Below are 25,759 nucleotides of genomic sequence, written 5' to 3'. Positions count from 1 at the left end.
GTTACAGCTTGAGGGTACTTGAAATAGCACATCCCAGCCTAGCAGGAAAGCAGAGGACTAAATAGGAAAGATCCTACTTATTAAAGTGGATTTTAAATGGAATGTTTCGGTTTTAATTTGGGGCTACTTGCTATTTTGCAGAGGCTGTGTCTACTCCCTCAGAAAAAAGCCCATCGATGCAGACAAATATGAGTTTAGGCAAGAAATTGGAGAAAACCATTGCAAATACTATCACAGAAAGTCCCCCACAAACTCCTCTGGAAAAGCAGCCAGCTGAAAAAAGCTTTGAAACCTTGACACCGTTACAAGCATTTTGGCCATCAGGTAAAGATGAGACTACCAGCGTGGGTTTGAGGATGACCAAATCAGAGTCCATGTTCCACAACCAGTCCTCTGTGGAAACACTCTACGCCTCACCCTCATTCAAAACCATTAGCCCAGTGAAGGAGACCAGTAAGGACCTCCAGACACCTGCACAGTCCAGCATCTGCCGGGTGGAAGATGTGAGCCTCAAGCCTTTAGCCATGTGGGGTGAGTGTATCCCCCAAACAAGCCAATGAAGTGAGGGAAATGCTCTGCAGAGGCAGTCTGTGATGTCTCTGCCTTCTAGTCTTTTCTTGTCTCCTCTTGCTCTTTGTCAGTTCCATAGAGCACACGTACCACTGAAGGGTTTCTTGGGTGGTCATGTGTCTCTTTTACTAAATGAGTTGCATATAATTCAAGCAAGTATCTGATCGAATATATTACCATCAGCTTCTGTGTAAACCAAATTAGATGTTCCTGGCATTAACTGAGGCTTCCAGTTAAGTCTATAGGTAACTTGTGAAGGGATTGTGTGCAAAAGAAGTAGGTTTTGTTGTGCGTCCAGGTGCATATGTGCACAGCTGTGTAGGGGTCCTTTAAGGCTCTATACTATTTGCACCAATGGGGCAGGAGAGCATGTCCTTTCTCTGTCGTTTTAAAAAACCAAGGGTTGGGCATATCAGGGCGTATGGCTGTTCCAACACCCTGGAGCCAAGGAACATGCTTGAGTTCAAGGTGAGCAGGGCTGTGTAATAAGCCCTCATGTACCACAGAACGGAGTGAAGTGGGCTGTAGTATCATTTAGACGCTATGATGGAGGGTCAAGCCCCGCTTTTAACTGCCAGACTTTAAGTCTTGCGTTATGTAATTATGCTTTTCTTTCCAACGTTAATCAGTAAAAGAATAGCTTGTTTGTGCACCAATTTTTCAAAACCTAAGTGGTGGTTTTGTTGGTGTTTCTATGTGATAATGTTTACCAACTCATATAAATTCAAAGATTTCAACATAAATCTTTTAAATTGCCTCAAACACGAATCAAAAATGCATATAAACAAAAATAATGGAAGCCAGCATGTAAAAATACATATAAATAAAAACGATGAAGCAGCGTGTAGTGGCTAAATTAATTGACCTTGGTTTCTAGGGCAATGAATAAAAAAGGATTCTCTCTGAAAAAGAGATTTCAAAGATTGCTGCATTTAAAACACTTTGGAATTGAATCACCTAAAGGTAGTAAAACTGAGTCTTAGGGTCCACAAGATGGCTCAGCGGGTTTCTATCTGAGTTCAGTCCCTTGCACCCCACCCGATGGAGGGAGAACGCCTCCTCCTAATGTTTTCTTTTGGCTTTCATGCACACCATGGCACAAGTGTGCGTGCACACACGTGGATGCATGGGTAGGTGGATAGGTGGGTGATAAATAAATAAAATGTATTTGTTAACGAATGTTTGTTTTGTCATCAAATTAACTTTCCTACTGAGACTGCTTGTCCAGGAAGCCACCTAGCACTGTGCCACTGTGGTGGCCTCTGGGACGGGGTGTCCTCTGAGAAGCTGCTGCTATTATAATGAAGTCGCTAGACCGTCTAACCTGCCTCTTATTGCGAGGCTGTGGGACTTGGGAGAATGGAGCCAATAAACAAGTCAGTCGAACTAAAGTCTCAGGCAAAAGCTAACTTTGGTCAGAGCATCAGATAATTTATATTCTGGGGGCTAAAGAGAATCACACGAGACAGGTGTGTGATCACAAGGACAAGCCACGTGCAGCAAAGACGTGTTTTTCATAGAGGCATTTAATTGAATAACAGCAGCAAGCAATGTAAGTAATCTGAGATAAGCACACTCCTATCTGCTGTGCCTGCAAGGAGCACAAGAAGATATTCCAAGAACAAACTGAGGTCATAAGACTCTTGTCTTTTTTTTTTTTTTTGAGTTTTCACACAAACACTCAGAATTCTCCTCGTACGACTCCATTCTTAGACCATTTTCTGACACACCTCCAATATTAAAGCTGAAAATTTAAATTACTAAAAGCTTGTTTAAATTATCAGAAGATCTCCGAGGGATAAACACTATGGGTCTGGACCCCAGGGCAAAGAGTATTTTGGTGAGTCACAGTTGACCTCAGTCATTCCTCTCTTTGGGTCAGAAGTGAGTCCCCAGGCCCACTGGGCTTTGGAGACAGAGTTTGAGTTTTTGGGAGTTCCAAAATATCTCCAAGCTCAAAGTGGCTCAGGTTCAGTGAGAGAACAATGAGCCCACGGGGAAGGAATTCTTTGTCTCTGCAACTGCATGCAGCAAAGCTGTGTTCTCAAAGAGAAAGAAACTGAAGAGCGTTGGGGGTTGAGGGAAGAGCTTCTTAGAGACCAAGAAGCTAAGCTGAGCCTCTGATACTGAGACAGACAAACAACATTCCAGGAAGATGCTCCTCTTGTTCAGCTGGGCGCTGGGGGCCTGACAGGCTATCCCGCACAGAGCTAGCCTCTAGGAGGACAACACCAGAAACAACACTGTTCTCACAACAGAAAATCCATGTAGAGTCTAGGTGACTGCCTTGGGTTCCATTTCGCATCTAGAAGACAGACTTTTTTGTGAAAGCTACTGTAATTTTTCATGAAAAAATTTAGACATACAACAAAAACCACAAATTCCCAGGTATAAGAAGGAGTGGACAAAGATGCAGAAAGAGTGCAGAAGCGGAGCCATGGATACCTACACTCTGGAGGCCCAAGGCATGTAAGGCTTACAAATAGAAGATGGACTTTCATTAGGCCATTTCTGTCTGTGTTGTGAAAAGGCTGAGGGGAAATTTTAAAGCTAAAAAATACATCCCTGAAATTAAGATCATGAGGGTACTCTGTTCCATGTGGTCCAACAGGAATGCCCAGCCTTTGATATTGTCAAGTGACACTGTCACTTGCAACATTTGCACTCAAGAGCCAAGGCTTGAGCCGCCAGAAAAACTCACAGACCTCTCATGCATTAAGTACGTTTATGATTCTGTGTTAGGCTGGACTCATACATGCCCTTGACTGTGTGTGGCCACATGCAGCTTAGACCACGTGTTTGACATCTCAGTAGAGCTACAGAGGAGAGTTCAGTGTACAGACACTAGGTGGCTGTGAAAGAAATCTTGAGGGAGACTGAGATGGGTGAACCTATAAACTGGTATAAAATCTGCCCAAATCTTTGACTGATCATGAACTAAACTTTCAGGGGGAACCCCAGTGAGTGCCCCCCAAGCCCTGCTGGAAACCAAAAGAAGAAGTAAGCCTTCCACCTGCTGCCTGGGTGACAGTCTGAAGAGTCAGGCAAGTTCTCTGCCTACAGGAATGGAGACCAGTGTTCAGGGGACTAGCACAGAATCAAGAGGCTCTACAAACATACACTACAGCATTTTAAAAATGCCCGACATGGAGCTGGAGACGGGACTCAGTGCGTCAGAGAATGTAGCGCTCTAACAGATGACCCAGGGTCAGATACCATAGCCACATTGGGCACCTCACAGAAGCATGTACCTCCAGCTCCAAGGGATCCAATGCCCTCTTTGGCCTCCACAGACACCCTCACTCACATGCATAAACGCACACAGACACATAATTAAGAATAAAAAAGAGCGTCAGGCACTTGAAGAAATAGGACAGTGTGAGCCATAATGAAGGCATGGAGGGTGTTATAAAAGCTGGCCATGATGACACAGACACTGTGATTAGCAGATGAGTTCATGAAGCAGCCGTTAAAATGTGTTCAAGAACTTAGCCTGACATGGCAGTGAACACTTGTCTATACAGCCCTCATGAGGCAAGAGGACAGTGACTTCAAGGCTAGTCTAGGCTACACAGTGAATTTGAGGCTAGCCTTGGCTACACAGTAGGATACTTTCTTAGCAAACAAACTTTTATATTCCACAACTTGAAGTAGTCACAATGAGTGAGCAGAGACGATGTCTCAGAAGACAACACTAAAAAAGCAAAATGGAAGTTGTGGAGATGAAAACTAATTGAAATGACAAATTCACTTGTGGTTTTTATTTAGCAGTGGGCTGGAAATGAAGGAAGGAAAAGTAAGTGAGCTTGAAGATAAATCAACAGGAATTATCTAATATGGAAAATGGGGAGGGATAAATAACCAAAGACAGACAGCCTGGCAGGGCATACTGCGTAGCCTGGCTTTGGTATGACTGCTGTTCCTGAAGACGAAGGAAGTAGAAAGGGCAGAAAAATTATGTGAAGAGATCCTGGCCTCAAACTCCCAATTCTGTGGCTAGAATAAGCATCCAGATTGAAAAATGCTCAGAGTAAATACAAGGAGAACCACGCCCAAATGCATCGTCACTAAACACCCGGCCGGAGTCCACAGACAGAGTTAAAAGCAGCAAGAGGAACAGCTCTGTTCCATACAAGAACAACAGTATGGACGATGGCTCAGTTTCCATCATGAGCTCTGCTCTGAGAGTCAGAGAGGTCACCTCACAAGCCAGAAGCTAAGACCTGCCAGCCAGAAATGCCGACCAAGAAGCATTTTAAATGAAGAAAAAGATATCCAAGGGCAAAAACGTAACTCATGATCAAAAGGTCTATTAACAGTGAAGAGATGCTTTCATAAGAATAGAACACTATACCAGACAGGTCCTTGAATCTACAAAAATGATGAGTCTTAGAAATGACAAATATTTGGGGAAATAGAAAATACTGTAGTCTGACTGGTGTACACAGCAGTCTTGGCTCATTCTTTCTGAAAACTGCAGGACATTACCCCATCATTTCATGAAGAGGATTAATCTGCTACCCAGGGCCAACATACAGTACAAGAATAGTAGATTAGAAAACAACACATATTAGCATGAAATGCAGAAATTCTTAAGATGTTAGCAAATCAAATCCAGCGAGGTCAAAAAGTGCCAATATGCCATGCATGACCCAGTGGGATTCTTCCCAGCACTGTAACTTAGCCTTGACGCTTGAAAATGAATCTCTGCAATCCACTACATTAGTAGAATAAGATTTAAAATGATATAATTATCTTGATTCATGTAGAAAATTGATACAATTCTACATTCAATTATGATTATAAAAAATGTAAGCAAATTAGGAATAAAAAAAGGAACTTCCCTCAAGCTGATAACGAGTGTATTTTAAGATTCAACTGCAGACATAATTAATGATGAAAGCAAATGCTGTTCTGAGTGGATCAGCAAGGAGAGACACGCGTCTTTCTGCACCATTTTTATTCAGCAGTGTGTTAGAGGCAAAGAGGCCATAAGAAGAGATAGAAGGCATGAATACTGGAAAGGAAAAGATAATATTGCCTTTGATCAATGATAATATGATTCTTTATGTAGACCCCCCCAAAAGAAACCCCTTTCAGATCTAATAGATCTGTAGCTAGATCTAATAGGTAGGTCCAGCAAGAGCTCAGGATACAAGGTCAGTATACAAAATGAATGATAACCAGGTGCTGCTCAAGGCCAGCCTGGACAGCAGAGCTGGTCCATCTCTAGAAAGAGTAAAAGTTGCATCACTGTTGACCAAATATGGACAATTAGATGGTAGAATAAAGGGATTGGAGAGATGAGGAGAGATAGCTTAGGAGTTAAAAGCCTGTGCTGCTCTTGCAGGGGGCCAAAGTTCCTCTCTAGAACCCACATTGGGTGGCTCCCAGCTGCCTGTGACTCCAGCTCCAGGGCACCCAATGCCATCTTCTGACCACCTCAGGCTCCTGCACACACATGGTATACACACGCGCGCACGCGCGCGCGCGCGCACACACACACACACACACACAGAATTATTTTTAAATAACTAAAAGTAAAGGAAGAGTATCATTTATATTTAAGGAAATCTTGCGCTGAGGGCTGGGATGTGACCCAGTTGGTGGCATGCGGGAAGCCCTGGGTTCCACCCTGAGTGCTGCATAAACTAGGCGTGGGGCACACACCTGTAATGCCAGCGCTTGGGAGATGTAGATGGATCAGAAGCTCAAGTTCCCCCTCAGCCACTTAGGGGAGGCTCGCCTGGGATACTCAAGACCTTGTCTCAGAAAAACTGAAATAGTCCCTGCACTGAGAGCAGCGGAGGGCCTGAGCAAATGGAATGCCACTTCAGGTTGGTAACACTGGGCAAGATGCTATTTCTCCCCGTGTCACTCTGCTGACTCGGTGCAACCGCAGAGGCTTCTGTTGGTAGAAGGGGGTCTTACAAATGGACACTTTGGGTCTTACACTGTCCATTGGAAATGTAAAGCACAGAAAATAGCCCAAATCTTGAAAGCAGAACTGTTCAAGATGTGTCATAAAATGAGACACCAATAGTGCATGTGTTCGAGAGAACGAGAGTGCTGGTTTTGTGGTGTGAAACTTTCACAACTGTTAGAGTGCTGGCCCTGGGTGGGGAGTCTCTGGCTGTCAGTCAGGGCAACTGGCTGAGTAACAGAGTTAACCTGTCACTCCAGTCACTGCTGTAGAACTTAGTCGGCCGACTCCATGTCTACATATAATTTCTTTAACCTTTCTTTTGGACCTTAATTTTTCTTTCCAATTTTGTTAATAAAAGGGAGAGGCGTAAATAAGTAGGTAAGCGATAAATAGAGAGATAGATAATATATTTATGTGACATTGATAAATTTTACAATTGCTGCAAATTGTTAAAACATCTCTGTTACTAAACTAGCACTAAATTATGTTTGTGGTGGTTGCTACTTTCAAGTTATTGCCTCTATCTATCTATCTGCCTATTTATTTATGCATTTATTTACTTTCTATTTATTGTGGATGTGTGTGTGTGTGTGTGTGTATGTGCGCGCGCGCGCAACAGATCAATTATGGAGGACAGAGGACAAACTACAGGAGTTGTCTTCTTACACTGTGTGGGTCCCAGGGATAGGGTTCAGCTTATAAGCCTTGACAGTAACTGCCTTACCCACTGAGCCATCTCATCAGCCCAGAGAACCCCAATGCAAAAGACACTGTGAATTTCATAAAGACCGATGGCAGAGTTCTCAGTGCTGGAGAGAGACTAGAGAGTTAAATCACACACCTGAAACCTCACCGTGAAGCCTAAATAGGGCTGAACATCATTCCTCTCACAGCGCAAACTCTAGAGTCAGACCGTCTGGACTTAGGATCCCAGTTCTTCTGCCACTCACAGTGTGGCAACTGGGGGAGGCACCTGGCCTCTCTGCGTGTCTGTGGGACAGATGGAGATGGCTCTGCTGCATGGAGCTCAGAGAAGCAAAGCCCTCCGAGGAGGACGTGGTACTCAGTGCATGCAGTCACTGCCATTGTTACTCGGGTGCACATGTGTTTAGAGCTTCGCACCCTCGGCTGCTCCTAACCCTCAGGATCTCTCTGTTGGCATCCTTCTCGTGCCTTCTCAGGAACAGGTGCAAACATGCCTGTCTTAAGTAGGGTTTCTATTGCTGTGATGGGACACCATGGCCAAAAGCAAGTTGGGGAGGAAGGGGCTTATTTCAGCTTACACTTCCAGGTAACAAACAGAGCATCACCATGGGAAGTCAGGACAGGAACTCAAGCAGAACAGGAACCCGGAGGCAGGAGCTGATGCAGAAGCCATAAAGGAGCTCTGCTTACTAGCTTGCTCCCCATGGCTTGCTCAGCCTGCTTTCTTATAGAACCCAGGACCACCAGCCCAGGGATGGCACCACCCACAGTGGCCTGTGTCCTCCCCTACGAGTCACTAATTGAGAAAATGCCTTACAGCCAGAATTTATGGAGGCATGTTCTCAATTGAGGTTCGTTCCTTTCAAATAACTCTAGCTTGTGTCAAGTTGACCTAAAACTGGCCCTCACAACACCTTCCTCCCAGAAAAGGCATTCCCCCTGTGGAATGGTAGAGATGGGACTGAGCACAGAGGTCCCGGAGAGCACCAGCTCATTTTCCACAAGGTAGCCAGTCAGCTGTGGGTTGATCACTTTTCCTTTTTCCTTTTTCTTTTTTTCTTTTCTTTTCTTTTCTTTTTGTAGATACCAAATTGCCTTCCAAGCCCTGAGCACCCAGGCTTCCGCCCTCTCACCAGCCTGTGTTCTCTTAGAAGTCTTGGTTTATCCTCTAGGACAGTTCCCTCTCACCAGCCTTCTCCTGCCCCCTCCTGCCCTGCTCACCCCCGTCAGTCTTTCCAAGAGCATCTCGCATGCGCCTTGGGGTTGAAATGCCCCCACGCGTTATCTCCCCTCTGCCTTCCATAGCACCTTCTGTTACTCTTGTCAAACAGTAGCTACATATAGATTCAGTAGTTGGGTGCCTTCCTCCCCAGCTGGAATGTAAGTAGGGACCCTGCCTGCCCTGCTTTTGGGTGTACCCCCAGCACCAGGCACAGTACCCTGAACATCATAGTGCTAGTGTTCCATAAGTGAACTGAAACCAGCTTAGAAATGGCAGCAATGGTGCAGGTTCACGAGAAATACAGAATGGGATACTAGTGCTTTAAGCCAGAGGGATAGGAGCCCGAGAGGCAGGTTAAGAAGTCTGAGCTTGAGGGCTGGAGAAATGGCTCAGCTGTTAAGAGCCTGTACTGCCGTTAGAGAGGACCTAAGCTTGGTTCCCAGCACCCACTCAGAGTGACTAGAGACTGCAGAGGAGGAGGTACAGGAGGTAACCAGTGGTCCCAGTGGGGCGTGACTCTGTGAAATGGGACCTGGGTCCAGAACCCAGAAACAAAGGGAAGTGCCTTCGTGGAGATGAGAGGCTGTTTCACGGGGCTGCTTGCTGCTTTGAAGCAGTGAGCCTCTGTGTGACATTTATCCTAAGACATAACCTCCGTTCCTTCTCACTGGAGGACACCTGTGCTGGCAACATGACCGCATCTGGAATCACCTGGGAGACAGACCTTTGGGCGTGGCCTGTGATGAGTTAAGACCCACCCTATGTGCGGGCAGCATCGCTTCATGGGCTTGAATCCTGGACTGAATCAAAAGGAAAAGGGGAGCAGGGCTCCAGCACCCCTCACTCTCTGCTTCCTGACTAGGAATGCAACGTGACCATGTGCTTCACACTCCTGCCACCATGACCTCCCCACCATGTGTGCCATTGAGCTACGGGGCCAAAATAAACCCTTCCTCTCTGGAGTTGGTCACAGCACAAAAAAAGGAACTGAAGAGGGCTGGAGAGATGGCTTAGAGGTTAAGAGTGCTGCCTGCTCTTCCAGAGGTCCTGAGTTCAATTCCCAGCAACCACATGGTGGCTCACAACCACCTATGATGTGATCTGATACCCTCTTCTGCAGACAAAACACTCATATACAATAAATAAATATCTTTAAAAACAAAAACAAAAAAAGGAACTGAAGACTCCCTCCACCTGCAGGGTTTGGAACAGTATGAGAAATGACAAGTGTGCCTCCGGGCAGAAGAAGCTGAGGAGACACTGATCCTGCCAGAGCAGACTCCCATGCCCTGTGCAACACGGAACTGCCCTGTTCCCTAGGAACTGCAGCCCAGGTGCAGGGTAAGAAGGATGGAGGCCCACCTCTCACAGTGGGCTGTGTCCTCCCCTACGAGGCTGAGGCCTGCAAAAGACAGCCTCTGGCCACCGCTGCCTGCATGGGGAAAAGAGTGCCTGGCGTGCCACCTGCCTGGGTGCCTTACAGACGGGCCTCATGAGCTTTAGTACTCCAGTGGCAGTGAAGGACAGCAACTGCAACCAGGCCACACAGTGCTGGAGTCCAGATGTTTAAGTTATGGCAAAGGAGTGCAAGTTAGCAGATGAGGCAAAAAAAAGCACAGTGGCACAGCGTGGCAATGGCAAGGTGGTGGCAGTTGAAGAGTTGGCGGTGGCAATCTGAGGGGAAAGAGATGGAGTTGATACCGGAGGGAGCACACAGTAGGGCCGCCTGTGCTGCAGCCTCAGCAGGCTTCCTGTGGGTGCTTGAGAGTCGTGGGAGGGTTGGGTGTGAGTGAGATGGAGTAGAGCAACTTGAGAACCAAGGCTTGAGAGCAGGGCAAGTTTTGAGCCCTGTCTTGCTCCAGGTGGCCGAAGGTCACAGTGGTTGAGGAATTCATGCAATTTGCCCTGGGTGGGTATCTCGTCTCCACATGCTGGGGATGATGGAGAACAAGGAAGCGCTTATCTTCTGATTTCACGAAGTGTCCATATGAAGGGCCCTGGTCTAACATCAATAACTCTCTGGGGTAAAGAGCTGAGCAATTAAAATGCACTTGCACATGTGAGTCTCTGTGTTCTCAAATGGGAAGGGGGTGCCACTCACACTCCCGGATGACAGTTCCTTCTGGCCTTTGGTTCTGAAGAACGGCCCCCGGGCAGTCATGGCCTCACCTCAGCTTGGCTTGTTACTGCCGAAGCTCAGACTACCGTTTCTCCTCATTATCTGTTTCCTCGTCACACTGAACAGACAAGGCACCTATGGGTGCTGGGACAGCACCCAGCAGGCCGTGTTCACCCCTGCTCTCAAGTCACAGCTGCCTTGTGTGTAGTCTTTTTTAGAGGCGAACAGTCTGGTGTCCACTCTGATGCAGGACAGCAGCGGTGTGCGTTCTGGCCTCAGCCTGCTTCTTCTGTCTTTGGTCCCCAGCTGTTCTGTGCACTGTGCAGCTCTTGGCTGGTTCGCCTTTGCTGGTGAGATAAGCAAATGGGTGCCACAGAGTAAGATTTTTTTTCCCTTTAAAAAATGGGGGAATGTGGTTCTGTGGGTCAGGGCACCTGCCTGCTGCACAAGTACAAGGACCTGAGTTCAAATCCCTAGTCCCTGTGTAAAAACCCAGGCATGGCCACCTCCATCTGTAATCCCAGCACCAGGGCAGCAAAGACAGGAAGATCTCTGGAGCTCCCTCACCAGCTAGCCCAAGCCGATTGGTGAGAGACCCTGCCTCAGAAAGTAAGACAGAGCAACTGAGGACACACGTGCATGCGCACCAGTGCAGGCACCACACACACAAGCATGTGCTTCAGTGCATTTTCTCTCTTCTCAGCGTTGTGCAGCCGCCCACGTTCCAGAATAGTTTCATTGCCTCAGAAAGCCCTGTGCCCATGAGCAGGCTCTCTTCAGTCCCACCCTAGCTGCTGGCCACCAGCAAGCCTCTCTATACCTGTGTCCTACCTTTTCTGGACTTTTCACAGACACACCATCATCCCATATGAGACCCCTTGTCGGCTTCTTTCTCAGCATATTTTGAGAGTTGCAGATTGCCTCAGTCCATTCCTCTTCATGACCAGATGCTATTCCATTGTGCAGATAACAGGCTCCTGACCTGTTTATTGATCAGTAGATGTTTTAGTTGTTTCTACTTTTAACATTATAAACAAATCCTTCGCAACATTTATATAAAATGCTACATTTCTTAGCCACGGGGGAAAAACGGCAATGCTTCAGTCTGTGTGTATTGCTCATTTGGAAGTCATTGTACGCCATCCGGGAACACTGAACGAGATGAATTGAGGAGTGAAATAGAGAAATCTGTGTTTAGCCATCCAGGGCCCCGGCTGCTCCTGATGAAACACATGTACACTCATGCAAGATTTTAATATCCCTGGAAATGTACTTTTTTCATCTTTGCAACAATTTAAATGCCATTTAAATGGAAAGCCATTGTATCTTAATTAGCAGGTCTCTTACGTTTACAGTATAAACAGTTAAGGAAAACACACTGGCATTCAGAATGAATTTGTCATCGCTGTCTCGGAGCAGCTGACAACTGGCCTGTGCATTTCACATGATGAGAGTTTAAAACTCAGCCACTTGCTATATCTTATTGTAGTGTTTGCTACACACAGAGGATGGATGCCAACAGGATGCCCACATCGCTTCTGTGGGGAGCCAGAGCGAGGAAGAGAAGCGGTAGGGGAGGAGAGCCCCAGGAGCAGAGTGCAGGGTGCAGCACAGCTGTGAGTGTTTCGAAACAAAGGGAAATTGGTGTGTGACAATTAGCACTGAGTGGTTTGTCACAGGCACTGAGCCTGCAGATCAGAGCCGGAGCCCGCAGGACACTGTCACTCAGCAATGGAGGCACAAAGCCACAGGAAGCTGGCCAGAGGAGGACTTGCCCAGTTCATACTTCAGAAACACCTGGAACCTGGAGAATTCTGCTTTTTTCGGCCCAGCCTTGCTTCTGGTTCACTAGGCCCAAAGGCCCAAGAACCACACTCAGACAAGTTCCTGGATATCAGTGCCACAAACACAAAGTTAAGTACTGGGCAACCTTTCTTTCTTTCTCTCTCCCCCCCCCCCCAAGACAGAGCCTCTCTGTGTAGCCTTGGTTGGTCTGGACTCTTTTTGTAGACCAGGCTGGCCTTGAACTCACAGAGATCTGCCTGCCTCTGCCTCCCGAGTGCTAGGATTAAAGGCGTGTGCCACCATGCTTGGCAGTTTTCAACCTTTCTAACACCGCGACCCTTTAATAGAGTTCCTCGTGTTGTGGTGACCCCAACGATAAAATTATTTTGATGCTGCTTTATAGCTGTAGTTTTGCTACTGTTATGAATCAAAATGTAATATCTGATATGCCACCCCCAAAGGGGTCCCAACACACAGGCTGAGAACCACTGTGGGGTTTAGTTGCCTCGTGTATGCGTGTGCATACCTGTGCCCTTGTGTGGGGATGCCTCCTCATTAATGGTTGACTCCTGTACTTGTTTTCCTCATGGTTCTTTAGGGCTTTCCTCTGAGAGCCTTCTTTCTAAACACAGCAAACTCAAGTTCTCCTGTTTCCCATTTTCCCCCCACATACACCCCAGTCCCCCTTTCCTTCCCCCTCCCCCATCAAGGCCAGTCTGTGCCTCCCAAATACACTTGGATGTGCTGTGCAGTGTTCCACTGGAGTGCGCTTGACTTGTCTGTCAGAGGAGTGCCGCTCTCAGAGAAAGCTGCCCTCCTTCTCGCAGCAGCTAAGGAGTGTTTGCTCCGTGGCTGGAGGCAGGACGTCATGCCCAGCTCCCCTCCCCATGCTGGCTTTGCTCTGCCTTAGGTCTGCATAGGCCTTGTCCGCGGTGTCATAGTCACTGCGAGTTCACATGTGCAAAGCTCCCTCGTGTGTTCAGGAGACACCGTTTCCTTGTGCACCTCCTCTGGCCCTTACACTCGTTTGCCAAATACTGTTTCTGAAATAGTTTCTTAGTACTCTAGTAAATACGTTTTGGGCCCCCAAATCTCCAAATTTCATCAAGACATTTTTTTGCCACTGGATATGTAACCTCCTCACCAGGGAGTCACAAGCTCCCTGAATGTCAGGCAGCCTGCATTTCCCCTGGAATGCATGGCTCGTGTGGAAAACCATTAGCATCAGTAGCTGTTGTGTTGCTATGACCATAAACCCTACCAGAAACATCTCAGGGGAGAAGGGACTTGTTTTGGCTCATGGTTTCAGAGGATTCAGCCATGGTGGTGGAGAAGGCAAAGCAGAGCAGCTGGACAGAGCAGTGGAGTCCTGGGGAGGAGGCTCACATCATGACAGCCAGGAAGCAGCGAGACAGGAAGCAGGCAGAGAGAGCACCGCCCCCCACCCCCGCCACACATAATCCTAGGGGCCGACTGCTGCCAGTGAGGCCCCACACCAAAAGGTTCCCAGCCTTCCAAATAGAACCACTACCTAGGGAGTGAGCATTCAGGCTGCGAGCCTCGGAGGACCTTTCAGCTTCAAACCACTATAGCTTTGTTCATTTTATGGGGCTACAACCCATTTTCCTAAAACTTGCACATCCTGACCACCAGTCTAACTCACGCACAGTAAGAGAAATGTCAACTGATGAAATACGGTTTCTCACCTCAGAACCACAAGCATAAGTGTTCTTGCCTTTGTATCTTGTCCTCTCCTGAGGTCAGGATTCTGCTTCCTTAGAGAGTAGGGAGCAGAGGATAGGCTTTGGAGTTTAGTGGCCGGAAGCTGAGGGTCAAGGCTTGGTCTCCTAGCATGAGATGTTGGCCCCTGGCACCCCCATGTGTGGTTCCCAATAAACTCCAGCCTCATGGCGGAGGTTTTGTAGTAGCAAAAAAAAAAAAAGAAAAGAAAAGAAATACAGTTTCTCTCTTTTTCTTTGATCACCTCTTTTTCAATTATAAGATTAGCAGCTCCTAAACTGTCAACTAGTCCCAGGGAGGCCCTGTCCATTCACCATCCTCACGGTTCTTTCTAAATGTTATACCCATAATTTAACATAATTCTGTAATGGATTGAAACCAGTGCCGGGGCAGTGGAGTGGTGCGGAAGTGCAGTGCCCTGGCTGAGCTTATAGCCCATGACATCAGAGACACTTGAATTTGACGTTGTCTTAACTTTGCAATCTGGGAGAGATTTCTAGCCACGGAATCCCTTTGCACATGTTTAAAACGAACCTATTCCATCTCAAGTGATGTACCAGTGTTCCATTGTTGTAACATGATACTGGAGACTGGAGATTTTGTCAACAAGAAAAGGTTTACTTAGCTCAAAGTTCTGAGTGTCTAAGAGTGTCTGCTCCGCTCTGGTGAGGGGCCCTTGGCAATATCAGAGATTGCATCATGAAAGAGAGAGAACAATCCCATGGTAAGAAGTCAGAGAAGGATGTGGGTGGCCAGGGCTGCTCTTTGTAACAAGTTTCTTTCCCAGGAACTAACCTGAATTCTGTAAGAAACTACAGTACTCCCCGTGGGCAGTATCCCCAATGACCTGATGCCCTCCTAGTTGACCCAACCCTGGACTTGGTCTGCCCCCTCTTGTGGCAACACTGAGAAACGTGCTTCCAACACTTGAGCCTGTGAGGACAAGCCACTGCTAAACCATGGGAAGTGCTGGAGAGGACTACAAAGCAGCTGTTTAAAAATGAGTCCCATAGTCCCAGCACTCAGGAGGCAGAGGCAGGTGGACCTCTGTGAGCTTGAGGACAGCCAGGGCTACTTAGAGAAACCATAGGTAGGTAGGAAGGTAGGTAGATAGATACATAGATAGATAGATAGATAGATAGATAGATAGATAGATGGATGCAGAACAAAAACACCACTACCACATCATAATAAGAATGATATAAAAGAATAAAATAAAATGAGTTCTATCCTTGGGCTTCATCTTGAGGCAGTCACCTTGAATAGCCACCTACCCCTACAACTCCCAGGGTTGGGGGTCTGGAAATCTGGAGAGAATAGTTGAGGGAGTCTCTGAAATGCGAGCTCCAAGAGGTGTCAGGTTGTGGAGACTTTAACCGGAACAGCTGGAGGAACAAGTGAGCAGAGAAAGGCAAATGCTGGCGCCTTTCCTTGTGGCTCCAAGAACGCTGGCAGCCAGAACTTTCCTCTCATAGCAGCAAATATAATGACAGTGAGAAGCTAACCTGTCTCAGAAGAAAGACCTGACCTACCGGCATCTGTAGTTCTTGTCAAATAACCTGCCTCAGCGACTGTGCACTGGGCCTCCAAGTTGGCACCTCACACTCATTTTCCAAGCTGCTGTCAGGTTTCACCCTCTGTTCTTAACCATTAGCGGGCATGGAATGAGGCCTCCTCAGGGAAAGGCCTCTCACATGGAACACTGTGGGAACACAATGGAGAAAATTACACTATGAAGAGAAAACAAAATACTCTTTTTTTTTTTTTTCAAGACAGGGTTTCTCTGTGTAGCCTTGGCTGTCCTGGACTCACTTTGTAAACCAGGCTGGCCTTGAACTCACAGAGATCTACCTGCCTCTGCCTCCTGAGTGCTGGAATTACATGTGTGTGCCATCATGCTCAGCTAATGCCAGTTAATTTGAAAAGAAAATGCCTTTAAAATGTTTCTTTAAGGTCCCCCAAAGAAAAGAAAATATGATGTGTCTATGAAAGAAGAAAGGCTGTTTTGAGAATTTCTGAGAACAACAAAAAAACTCCTCAACATTAAAAAAATCCAGCAGAAAGAAAAAAATCACCAGAAGGATTGGAAGCTAAGGCTGACAAAACCGCCAAGAAGTGGGGCAAAGAGACAAGGTTAGGAGGAGGAGACGAGAGATGAGCTGGGAAGGGGGCTGGCAAAATGGCTCAGCCAGCAAAGACACACACTGAGCAAGCCCATGTAAATGTGGGCAGAGAGAACAGCCTCCACAAAGTGTCCTCTGACCTCTGCACACATGTTGTGGTGTGTGCACGCACGCACGCACACACACACTAGTGCTTGAAGAAGGCCAGAGAAATGCCTCTGTAGATAAAATGCCTCTCAAGCATGAGGCACAGACTCCGGACGCCCAGGACAGAGATGTGGGGGGCACACATCTGTGATCCTGGTGTGTCTGTGTTGAGACAGAAGATAGAGAAGGATAGCCGTGGCAAGCTCCAGCTAGCCAGAACATGGTCAGTGGTCAACAAGAGGCCCTGTGTCACAGTGGAAGGAGGGGACCCACAGCCAAGAGCGTGGGTCTCTGCAGTGGCACACGGGCACCTGTGTTTCACACATATGCGTGCGCACACACTGGACACATGGTAAAAATAGGAGTTGGAAGGTGGCCCAGCTGCTTTAATGTGCAAATGAGGTGTTTTGAGAGAGAGAGAGAGAGAGAGAGAGAGAGAGAGAGAGAGAGAGAGAGAGAGAGAGAGAGAGAGAGCGCAGGCACACCGGGCCGGAAGCTCACTGATGGAAGCCTTGAGAAAACATTTGAATTTGAAGGAAATGAGTTGCCTGATTAAAACTCGCTTTCGCTTGACCTCAGTCAATGAAAATTGCCCTGCTTCAATGCACAGCATTGAGGCTCCCAGAATACTGGGGACGAAGAGGAAATGTGCTAATACCTTAGGGGTGCCGCAGGCTGTGCCATGAATAAGTATTAGAACAGCAGGGCTGGAGAGGTGGCTCAGCAGTTGAGAGCACTGGCTGCTCTTCCAGAGGACTCCAGTTCAATTCCCAGCACCCACGTGGTGCCTCACAACCATCTATAACTCCCGTTCCAGGAGATCAGGTGCTCTTCCCTGGCCTCCACAGGCACCAGGTATGCACGCGGTGCACAGACATGCGTACAGGCAAAACACCCAGACACTTAAATGAAAATTAATCTTTAAAAAAAGAGACAGAGAATAGAATGGCTACAACAACACAATACTGGACATAGGAAGCCAGTGGAACATGGCTGTCAAGAGTCAATGGCCGAGCAGGTGCCACCCATCGTCTTGTGGAGACCTGAGTTTGCCTCCACAGAACTCACTACCATGCACAGCTTACGTAGTGAGTTCTGCGATCTGGTGCTCCTAGGAAGAGATGGTGGGCGGGAGGAGGGAAATCCCCAGAACCTCACAGGCCAGCTAATTTGGTGTACACAGCTGTGGACAAGAGACCCTACCTCAAACTAGATAGAAAGGTGAGAACAAACGCCCTAGGTTGTCCTCTGACTTACACGGGGGTGAGGGTGGTGCGGGGGATGGGGGGGGGGAGGCAGAGGGTGGTTTAAGTCCAAATGAAGAGGTTTTTCTGCCCAGAATCCTTAACACAAACCGTCACTAAGCCTGAAGGTAGAGCAAGGGTATTTTCAGGCATGAATATTCCAATGTCTTCGCCTCTTGGGCCGCCTTGTCATTGGCCTGATAGTGGTTGTGCTACCCCCCAAATGACAGCAAAACAAGAAAGAGGGCGACAAGGGAGCTGCAGAGCAGAGAGCCAGCCCAGGAGGTGAAGGATGCGGCAGATGGCAGATGGGACCCAGCTCAAAGCGCGTGAGCTGAGCGCATGGGTCCAGTGCTGTGGCAGCGGGTCTCTCTCAGCATCCACACGCCCACTAGCATGGTGCTACCCTCCCAGCCCCAGGACAGAGCGGCTGGCTTAGCGTGACCCAGATTCTCCCCTGAGCTCTGCTGGCCTTGACCATGCACACTGAGTCCCCCACCCCCCCTTCCCTTCCCTTTCATCCCTGTTCCCGCACCAGCTGAGAATACTCTTGGCATCCAGAACCAAGTTTTGTGATTGGGACTTTCCCTGAGAACTGGAGATAGGCCTTGAAGAGCTTAGAGGCAAAAAATAGAGAGTGGCCACCTGCCCCGGCCATTTTTATGAGTTCCAGTTTAGTTCAGAAGGGACATGAATATGTAGTGAAATCTACCAACAAAGCCAGTCCCCCACCCCCACCTCCTGTATGCTGAATGGCAGCCTTCGGCTTCCCTGCTGTGGGCCTGGCCTAGTAAATCTTTAAAGGAGCAAGTTCAGAGTGAATCACAGACACCTGATTTTACCAATTTGTACCATATATCCAAAAATAAATCCAAGTAGATATTCCAAGAGGAAAAAAAAAAAAGCCCTGTGTCCAAAAAAAGTTTGGGAAACACTTGGATAAGATGCTTGAGAGCTGGGGGTCTAGCTCAGTGGGTAGAGTGCATGCATGATGTTCTGGGTTTGATTCTCAGCCCCACATAAACCTAGTGCTATGGCACACCTGAAATCCCAGCACTTGGGAAATGGGGGCAGGCGGATCAGGAGTTCCAAGCCATCCTTGGCTGTGCAGTGAGGCTGAGGCCAACCTGGGCTACACGAGACCATGATGAAGAACTATAGATTTCTCATCGCTTTTTAAAGATTTATGTACTTCTTATGTATACAGTGTCCTGCCTGCTTGTAACACCTGCAGGCCGGAAGAGGATCACATTATAGATGGTTGTGAACCACCATGTAGTTACTGGGATTTGAATTCAAGACCTTTGGGAGAGCAGCTGGTGCTCTTAACCTCTGAGCCATCTCTCCAGCCTGATTTCTCCTCATTTTAAATGTGCTGATGGATATAATTAATCCTAATGGGAGGACCAATGTGCGGTGACCAGTCTCACTTGACCACAAAGCCCTGATTTTACAAAACACCTGCTGTTTTTTTTTTTTGTTTGTTTGTTTGTTTTTTTAAGATTTATTTTATTGTGTAGGTGTTTAGGCTGCATGTACGTACGTGTGTGTACATGTGTGTTTGGTACTCATGGAGGTCAGAAGAGGGTGTCAGATGACCTGGAGCCAAAATCAGTGATGATTGTGAGCTGCCACGTGGGTGCGGGGGATCAAACCGAGGTCCTCTGCAAGAGCTGCAAGTGCTCTTAACCACTGAGGCATCTCTCCAGCCCCAGCGTAGGCCATCTTAAGGAACACACTGAGGACAGTTTGGGAAACTAGAGTGAAGTAGATAAGAGGAGACGTTTAATATGATTTTGCCTGAAAAGAAATGAAATTGTTCTCAAGTCTTTAATTTTATGAAATGGGCTGCAAATGCCTTTTCACGCAGCTTACAGATCCTTGGTGAGAAGAGTGGGTGCGCGTGTGCTGCAGTGCTCTAGATCGAAGCCAGATTGGACTCAGTCCTAATTGTATCTGACCACAGAGAGGAAAAGATTCATGATGCTTACTGGAGTTTATTTTGTTATAATAATATCTGTATGGGGAAAGATGAAGGCTACAGCAGGGCGCCCTCCGCCTTCCTGCTTCAGATGCCTACACAAAATGCTGTCAGGCGGTGGGAAGCCTTAACACCTTCCTCTCCTGGATGAGGTCTACAGCAGTGTAAGAATGTGCTGGGCAGGGTTTGGAAGTCAAAATGAATACTGAGCATTCTATTTTAGACTCGTTTCCCGAGCATTACAGCTCTAGATTTGTCTCAGTTTCCTGCTTTGGGTTTTCAGGTTTATGAATTTTTAACTTTTAAAATTCAAACTGGTTTGGAACCTTCCAGATAGGTGTTTACACGGCGTCGTCGTTCTAGCTGGTACTCTTGTTTGTACGTTATATAAATCTCTCTGTGTCTTTCTCCATTCTATTTCAGTCTCCACCGCCTCTGAGGCCGCATCTTCCTTTTCTACTCTGTCCATGTCGTCTCCTGAGCCGGCCTATCCAGAGAAGTCAACCCATCACTTTACCCCGGTTTTGAGCAACCCTTCCTTCTGGGCTCGGCCCCAGCCACAGTCACCTTGTGCCCCCTTCACAAACAAAAATGAGGCAGCCAGTGTTCACCACCCTTTTGCTCCCAGGGGCACAGCATCTTCAGATGACGAGGAATACCTGAATCTTCCAGATAACTCTGATTCGGCTACAAAGAAGCCAGGTCACATTCACAGCAGCAGTGGGGTAGTGTTTTCCACCCCAACTAGAGCCCACTTCCCTTTGCTGTCCTGTGCTACTTTTCAGGCAAGCGAAGGCTCCCCCTGGGACTCCGAGTCCCACTCCATCCACACTCTTCTAGGCGAAGTGAAGAGCGCCGTGGTTCGGCTCCACGAGGACCTGAGCCTGGTGATCCAGGAACTTGCTGTCATCAACAGCCGCCTAGGCAACCTGAGTGGCAGCAGACCACCAGCTGCCAAGACCCTGCAGGACCTCCAGTCTTCCAGGGGGAGTCCAGACCCTATCTAGTCACCTGGCTATTTTGCTGGGACACAATGGTTCCACTGCCCACCAACCTAGGAGGTTCCTATTGCTGTAGGGACAAAAAGGCAGTGACTTAATTTTTACATTGTCAAATGTATTAGCCCATCTTTCAAACCGACAAAGCCATTTGAGTGCTGTAATTATTTTTTTAAGAGAAAGATGTCTCTGTTGGTCATTTCAGGTTTAGATATTGGTTCCTTTGAAAGCAAAGAGTATTTCTTTCCTTCGTCACATTTCTGTACTTTATTCCTAATGAGGTAAGCTTTAGTGAAAGTTCTGGGGAGACTTTAAGGTGCAATTAGCTGTTGGAGGGCTTTTGGGTGAACAAGTAAGCCAGGAGAACCCCTGGGTGGCCCCTCCCTAGTGCTGATGTGGGGATGCTAACAAGTTTCTGCCTGATCTCTCCATCTTTCAAGTTGAGGCCCAACAATCAAGGGCCAGAAGTCTCCTCAGCTGCCACAGGGTCAGGAGAGAAGCTGAGGCAGGTAGGATGTGGGGCAACACACGCATTTTTATGTTTATTGCAGGGAGTTTGGGTGCATCCCTTTCTCTAGTAGCTCATAAATAAATCTGATGTTCTCAACTTGCTGTACCTTTTTTTTTTTTTTTTTTTTAATTTACTAAAACAACTTTCCGGACAAAAATGCCACGTTTCCTTTATAGACAAGAGTGACCTAGTTTGAGTGTTACAGACCATGCTTCTCATCCAGGTGCATGCTGGGATCAGTACAGAAGCGACTGTTTGTTGTTTGTGGCTCTGGGTTGGAATCCAGAGGCTCACACATGCCAGGCCAGTGCTCTGCTACCTTGCTTAAGGAAGGGTCTGCTGTGCCCATGGTAGCTGGCCTGAGGGATTCTGGGTGATTCTCCCTTTTCCACCTCCCTTCTTACCTCAGGAGTGCTGGCTTGCAGCAGGGCTCCACTTCAAACAAGATGGAAGGAGACCCAACTCCCAAAAACTGTCCTTTGACCTCTACCTGCCTGTGGTGGCAAGTATGTGCCCTCACTCACAGATACAAGTATAGGAAGCTTTTAAAAGGGACCCGTGAGAGGGCTCATGCAAAATTTGCTTCACAGCTTTCTCATACCTTAATGCTTCTTGAAGATTATGTCTTTTTAGCTTTTCTCTTTTTTTCCCCTCCACATTTTTACTTATTTGTTTGTGGGTGGGTGTGTACACAGCACGTGTGAGGGTCAGTGGACAACTTATAAGACTCGCTTCTGTCCTTCTACCATATAGGGCCAAGGGCTTGAACTTGGGTTGTCAGGCTTGGCCGCGAGCCTCTTTACCCACTGAACTGTCCCACTGACCCTCCTGCAGGTATTTTCAAACCTGCCTTCACTAAGAAGAGCAGTAAACAGATATCCTGACTAGCAAGTGTAGAGTTCTTGCTGTCACAGGAAGAATAACAACCTAACTAGGACATATGCTAATAAGCTAGTAAGTCTGCATCACAGCTGTCACCCAGTCCAGAACATTTTCCTCACAGCAAAGCCCATCCAGTACCTGCAGCACATGTTGTGCCTTTACCTTCCACACTGTGGAGACGAGAAGCAGGTTAAGGAAAGAAGATTCCAGCTCACAGTACAAGGGGAGACAGTGCATCACGGAGGAGGGAGGCAGAACTGCTGTTCACACGGCATGAGTAGTCAGGAAGCAGAGTGCATCAGCTATAAAGCCTTAATGAGACCCACTCCCACCCTACCCACAGCAGCCCACTTCTTTCAGCAAGGCTCCACCTCCTAGAGATTCCACAGCCTTCCAAAACAGGGCCACCATCTGGGGACCAGGTGTTCAAATACACGAGCCTTATGGAGGAGAGTTCATATTAAAACCCCCAAACCCTTCTGTTGCATAGCAATTTCCTCCTAGATAGGTCTTCATCTTGTAGGGCAGCACCCTAATACTCAAGATGTTCTAAGGAGGAGTGAAAACTTCCATCCGGGGGGAAGTTCACTAAGCTCAGGAAGTTCCTGAAACTGACCTGATTCGCCACACATCTATATAAACATTAAGGACTGCTGAGCTGTCTGGAGGAGACAGAGACCAGCAGAGATGCCTAGAAAGGACACTCTGACTATCCAAGCTGCACAGAGGCTGCTCAGTGCGCTCCAGGTTCTGAGTTTTGTGAACTGTCACTCATGTGGGGTGAGCCTTGGTATTGTAGCTGTCTTTTGTGGGGTGAAGGAGACATGCAACTGGAGGGGTCAGCCTGGAGCAAGAGACAGGTCAAGGCATGTCCAAACCCTGGAAGTAGTGTCTCGAGACCAGCAGGAGTAGGAACATTTCCTCCCTGCCCTGGGCCTTAATGTGCTGGGACACACATATCCTTACAGGCCCCACCTCTGCCATCCTTGAGGTGGTTACATAGCCTGGTGGCTATGTTTCAGGATAAACTTTCTCTCTCCTTATAAGGTCATGTCCAGCAAGCGCCTGGAATTCCTCTTCATGCAAATAAGGCACTCATTCCCAGCACCTTGGCCCCAGCCAGTGAGATACACTCACCCCCAAAAGCCTTTATCCACTACCCAAAGGTTTAAATAGTCTTTGCTCCCCACAGCTAAACAAGCTGTCTCACTGAAGTTGTCTCCCGAGAAGTCTGTTTTGAGGTTCCCATCACCCCTGGCCATCCCTGCCCCGGTTTCCCTCTCAGGCCACGGTCGGATCGCAGGTGTTCATGCCATTAAGGAATGGGGTGCAGAGTGGGAACAGTAGCCTTTGAGTCATTTTTGCTCCAGTAAGTAACTCCTCATCCATATTCCAGTAAGTAACCCAATAAAACTCCTTGGCTCACCAACTGCACTTCAGTGACACCCTTAGTTTGGTCTGCTGTTAGTTACTTGTCTGAGGTGAATAGATGTTTGTTCATGTCTCCCCAGGAGCAGTGTCACACAACACCCTCTCTTCCAAATTCTTGGCAACCAAAATGTATTGTCTACCTCCATGATATTTTATATAAGTGATATTATATATCAACAGAATCATACAGGCAGCCATGCGGCCGGCTGCACCACATCCCCAGCTCAGGGAGGAATCATAAAACATGAGGGTCTGTGTCTGGTTTCTGTCATAAAGCATCCTATTGCAGCATTCATCCATGTTGTAGCACAGGTCAACACTTCGTTTATTTATGTGGTAAAGTAACATCTATCATATGTAGATACCACGTGCTACTTAGCCATTAATCATCTGGTCCGGGTCGTTTACACTTCCTTGCTGTTAGGCATGGGGCAGCTGCAAACACTTGGTGAATGTATAATTCAGGTCCTGTCCTGGTCTCCTCTCTGCTACTGTGATGAAACGCTTTGACCTGAAGGGATAAAGGGCTTATTGAGCTCACACCAGTTCGTCAATACAGGGAAGTCAAAGAAAGAATTTGAAGCAGCGGGTCACGTCACGGACATGAGGGGAGAATGCTTGAGTGCCTGCCTGCTTGTGCTCTGCTTGTGCTCAGCCTTCACGCTACACTCAGACACTCTGGGATCCAAACCCAAGAAACCTTTGGGCTGGGTCGTCCCACATTAAGTAAGATGATGAAGTCCGTTCTTCCAAAGACATGCCTTCATGCCAGCCTCTCCTGGCTTTCTTCTGGGAGCTCCTTCCTCCACTGAGAGCTCTAGGCTACAGTAGGATGTTACTGCCCTTTTTGTGGTGGCTCAAACACTTTTCAGTTACATATTATGAAGAAAGTACAGGGCTGGAGAGATGGCTCGGTGGTTAAAAGTACTTGTTGCTCTTACAAAAGACCCTGATTTAGTTCCCAGCACCCACCTGGTGCTTTACAGCCATCCATAACTCCAGTGTCAGAGGATGTGGCACCTCCTTCTGTGACTCAGCAAATGCCACATGCACATAGTGCGCATACATGCATGCAGGCAAACACCCATACACACAGAATAAAAATGAAATAAAAGGCAGTGTAAAATAAAAATCCTCCAAGACACATCACCCCTCCTTCCCCGTTCATATCCCCAAAAGCTGCTATATCTGGATGTTGAATGGGGGACCCCACAAGTAACTGGGGGTTACTACAACAAAAACTACCTCTGTGAAATTCCCTCCTTTACCACATGCTTACTAGATGCATATTGTTGCCTCCAATTATAACTAGGTTCTACATAGCTCATATATTTTAATGTAACAATTTGCTAATTAGTATAATTAATAAGCACTTATGTGAGCTTCTATTTAGCCAACTCTATTAAACCAGTGGAAAAAACTTGGCTTAAATCAAGAGAGGGTCTATTCTGATTGACTTTCCAATTTTCTCATATTAAAAATATTTCATGAGATGTTCTTCTCATAGTGTTTTAGTCTGAACTGAAGATCGGATTATAAAGCAGTTATAAACATATTTTACAGTTTGCTTACTGTCAAATTACTTATGTGCTCATTCTTTAAATATTTATAAAGTGCTGTTGGGCGTAGGCAGTTTGCCAGGCATCAGGACACATGCTGGATGAGTCCCTGTCAGAATTTCGGCTCTGTGGCCGTGCGAATGGGTGAGTCGGTATTTGTGCTACAGTGTGTGACTTTGCAGGGCACAGGGTGATGGGGCAGGGGTTGGTGCAGAGTGCGGGCAGCTTGAAGAGATTTGGGGACCTTGCATAGAAGACCTGAAGTCTACGTGGAATCTGGAAGAAGCAGAAAAGCGCCAGAGTGTGGAAGGAAAGGGGCAGTGTGTCTGGGTGGGGAGCAATATAATGGTGGGAGCCTGCACGGGGGATGCCCCAACAGGAAGGGCAGGAGTTTGAGCGCTTCCACCGTGGCCGCACCGTTGGTAACAACAAAGTTGGCCTTTACACGCTCAGAAAAAGACCAAGAAACATGGAAAGGGATTGTACTTAAAATGTCACAGAAACTCGGGGGTGAGTGGGTCTCTAAGAACCAACCTCAGGCTGAAAAAAATTGGCTCTGGAGAGCGACTGCAAGGGCCTTGCTGGATAAACTTCCCACTAAATGAACTCGCTGGGACCATGGTTTCCCCAAGTGGGCACACAGCCTTCTGTGTATGCTGTTAAGAAATCCAGGGACCATCAGGAACAACTCGGAGACTCCGTAAGACACTCAGTATTCTGGGTGCTCTTCTCAAGGTTTTACTGTATTTTCAACAAAGTGGATTTTGAGATGTGATAAAATGGGTTTAGAGATGTGGAATTGAGAGGTTTTTATTT

The 25,759-nt window shown here is 47.3% G+C and overlaps 1 protein-coding gene across 1 annotated transcript in view; it reads left to right on the top strand.

Moving 5' to 3' along the window:
• Enthd1 (ENTH domain containing 1) overlaps positions 1-20,569 on the top strand; it is a 108,922-nt gene extending 88,353 nt beyond the window's left edge. The window contains 2 exon segments of the mRNA XM_051159401.1: positions 142-561; positions 19,986-20,569. Coding sequence (XP_051015358.1) covers positions 142-561; positions 19,986-20,569 — 1,004 coding nt within the window.
• The last annotated feature ends 5,190 nt before the right edge of the window (positions 20,570-25,759 follow it).

The sequence above is a fragment of the Acomys russatus genome, chromosome 17 (genome assembly GCF_903995435.1).
Source record: "Acomys russatus chromosome 17, mAcoRus1.1, whole genome shotgun sequence".
Taxonomy (NCBI): domain Eukaryota; kingdom Metazoa; phylum Chordata; class Mammalia; order Rodentia; family Muridae; genus Acomys; species Acomys russatus.
Note: the sequence above shows the minus strand (reverse complement) of the source record. Positions and strands in the feature narration are given on the sequence as shown.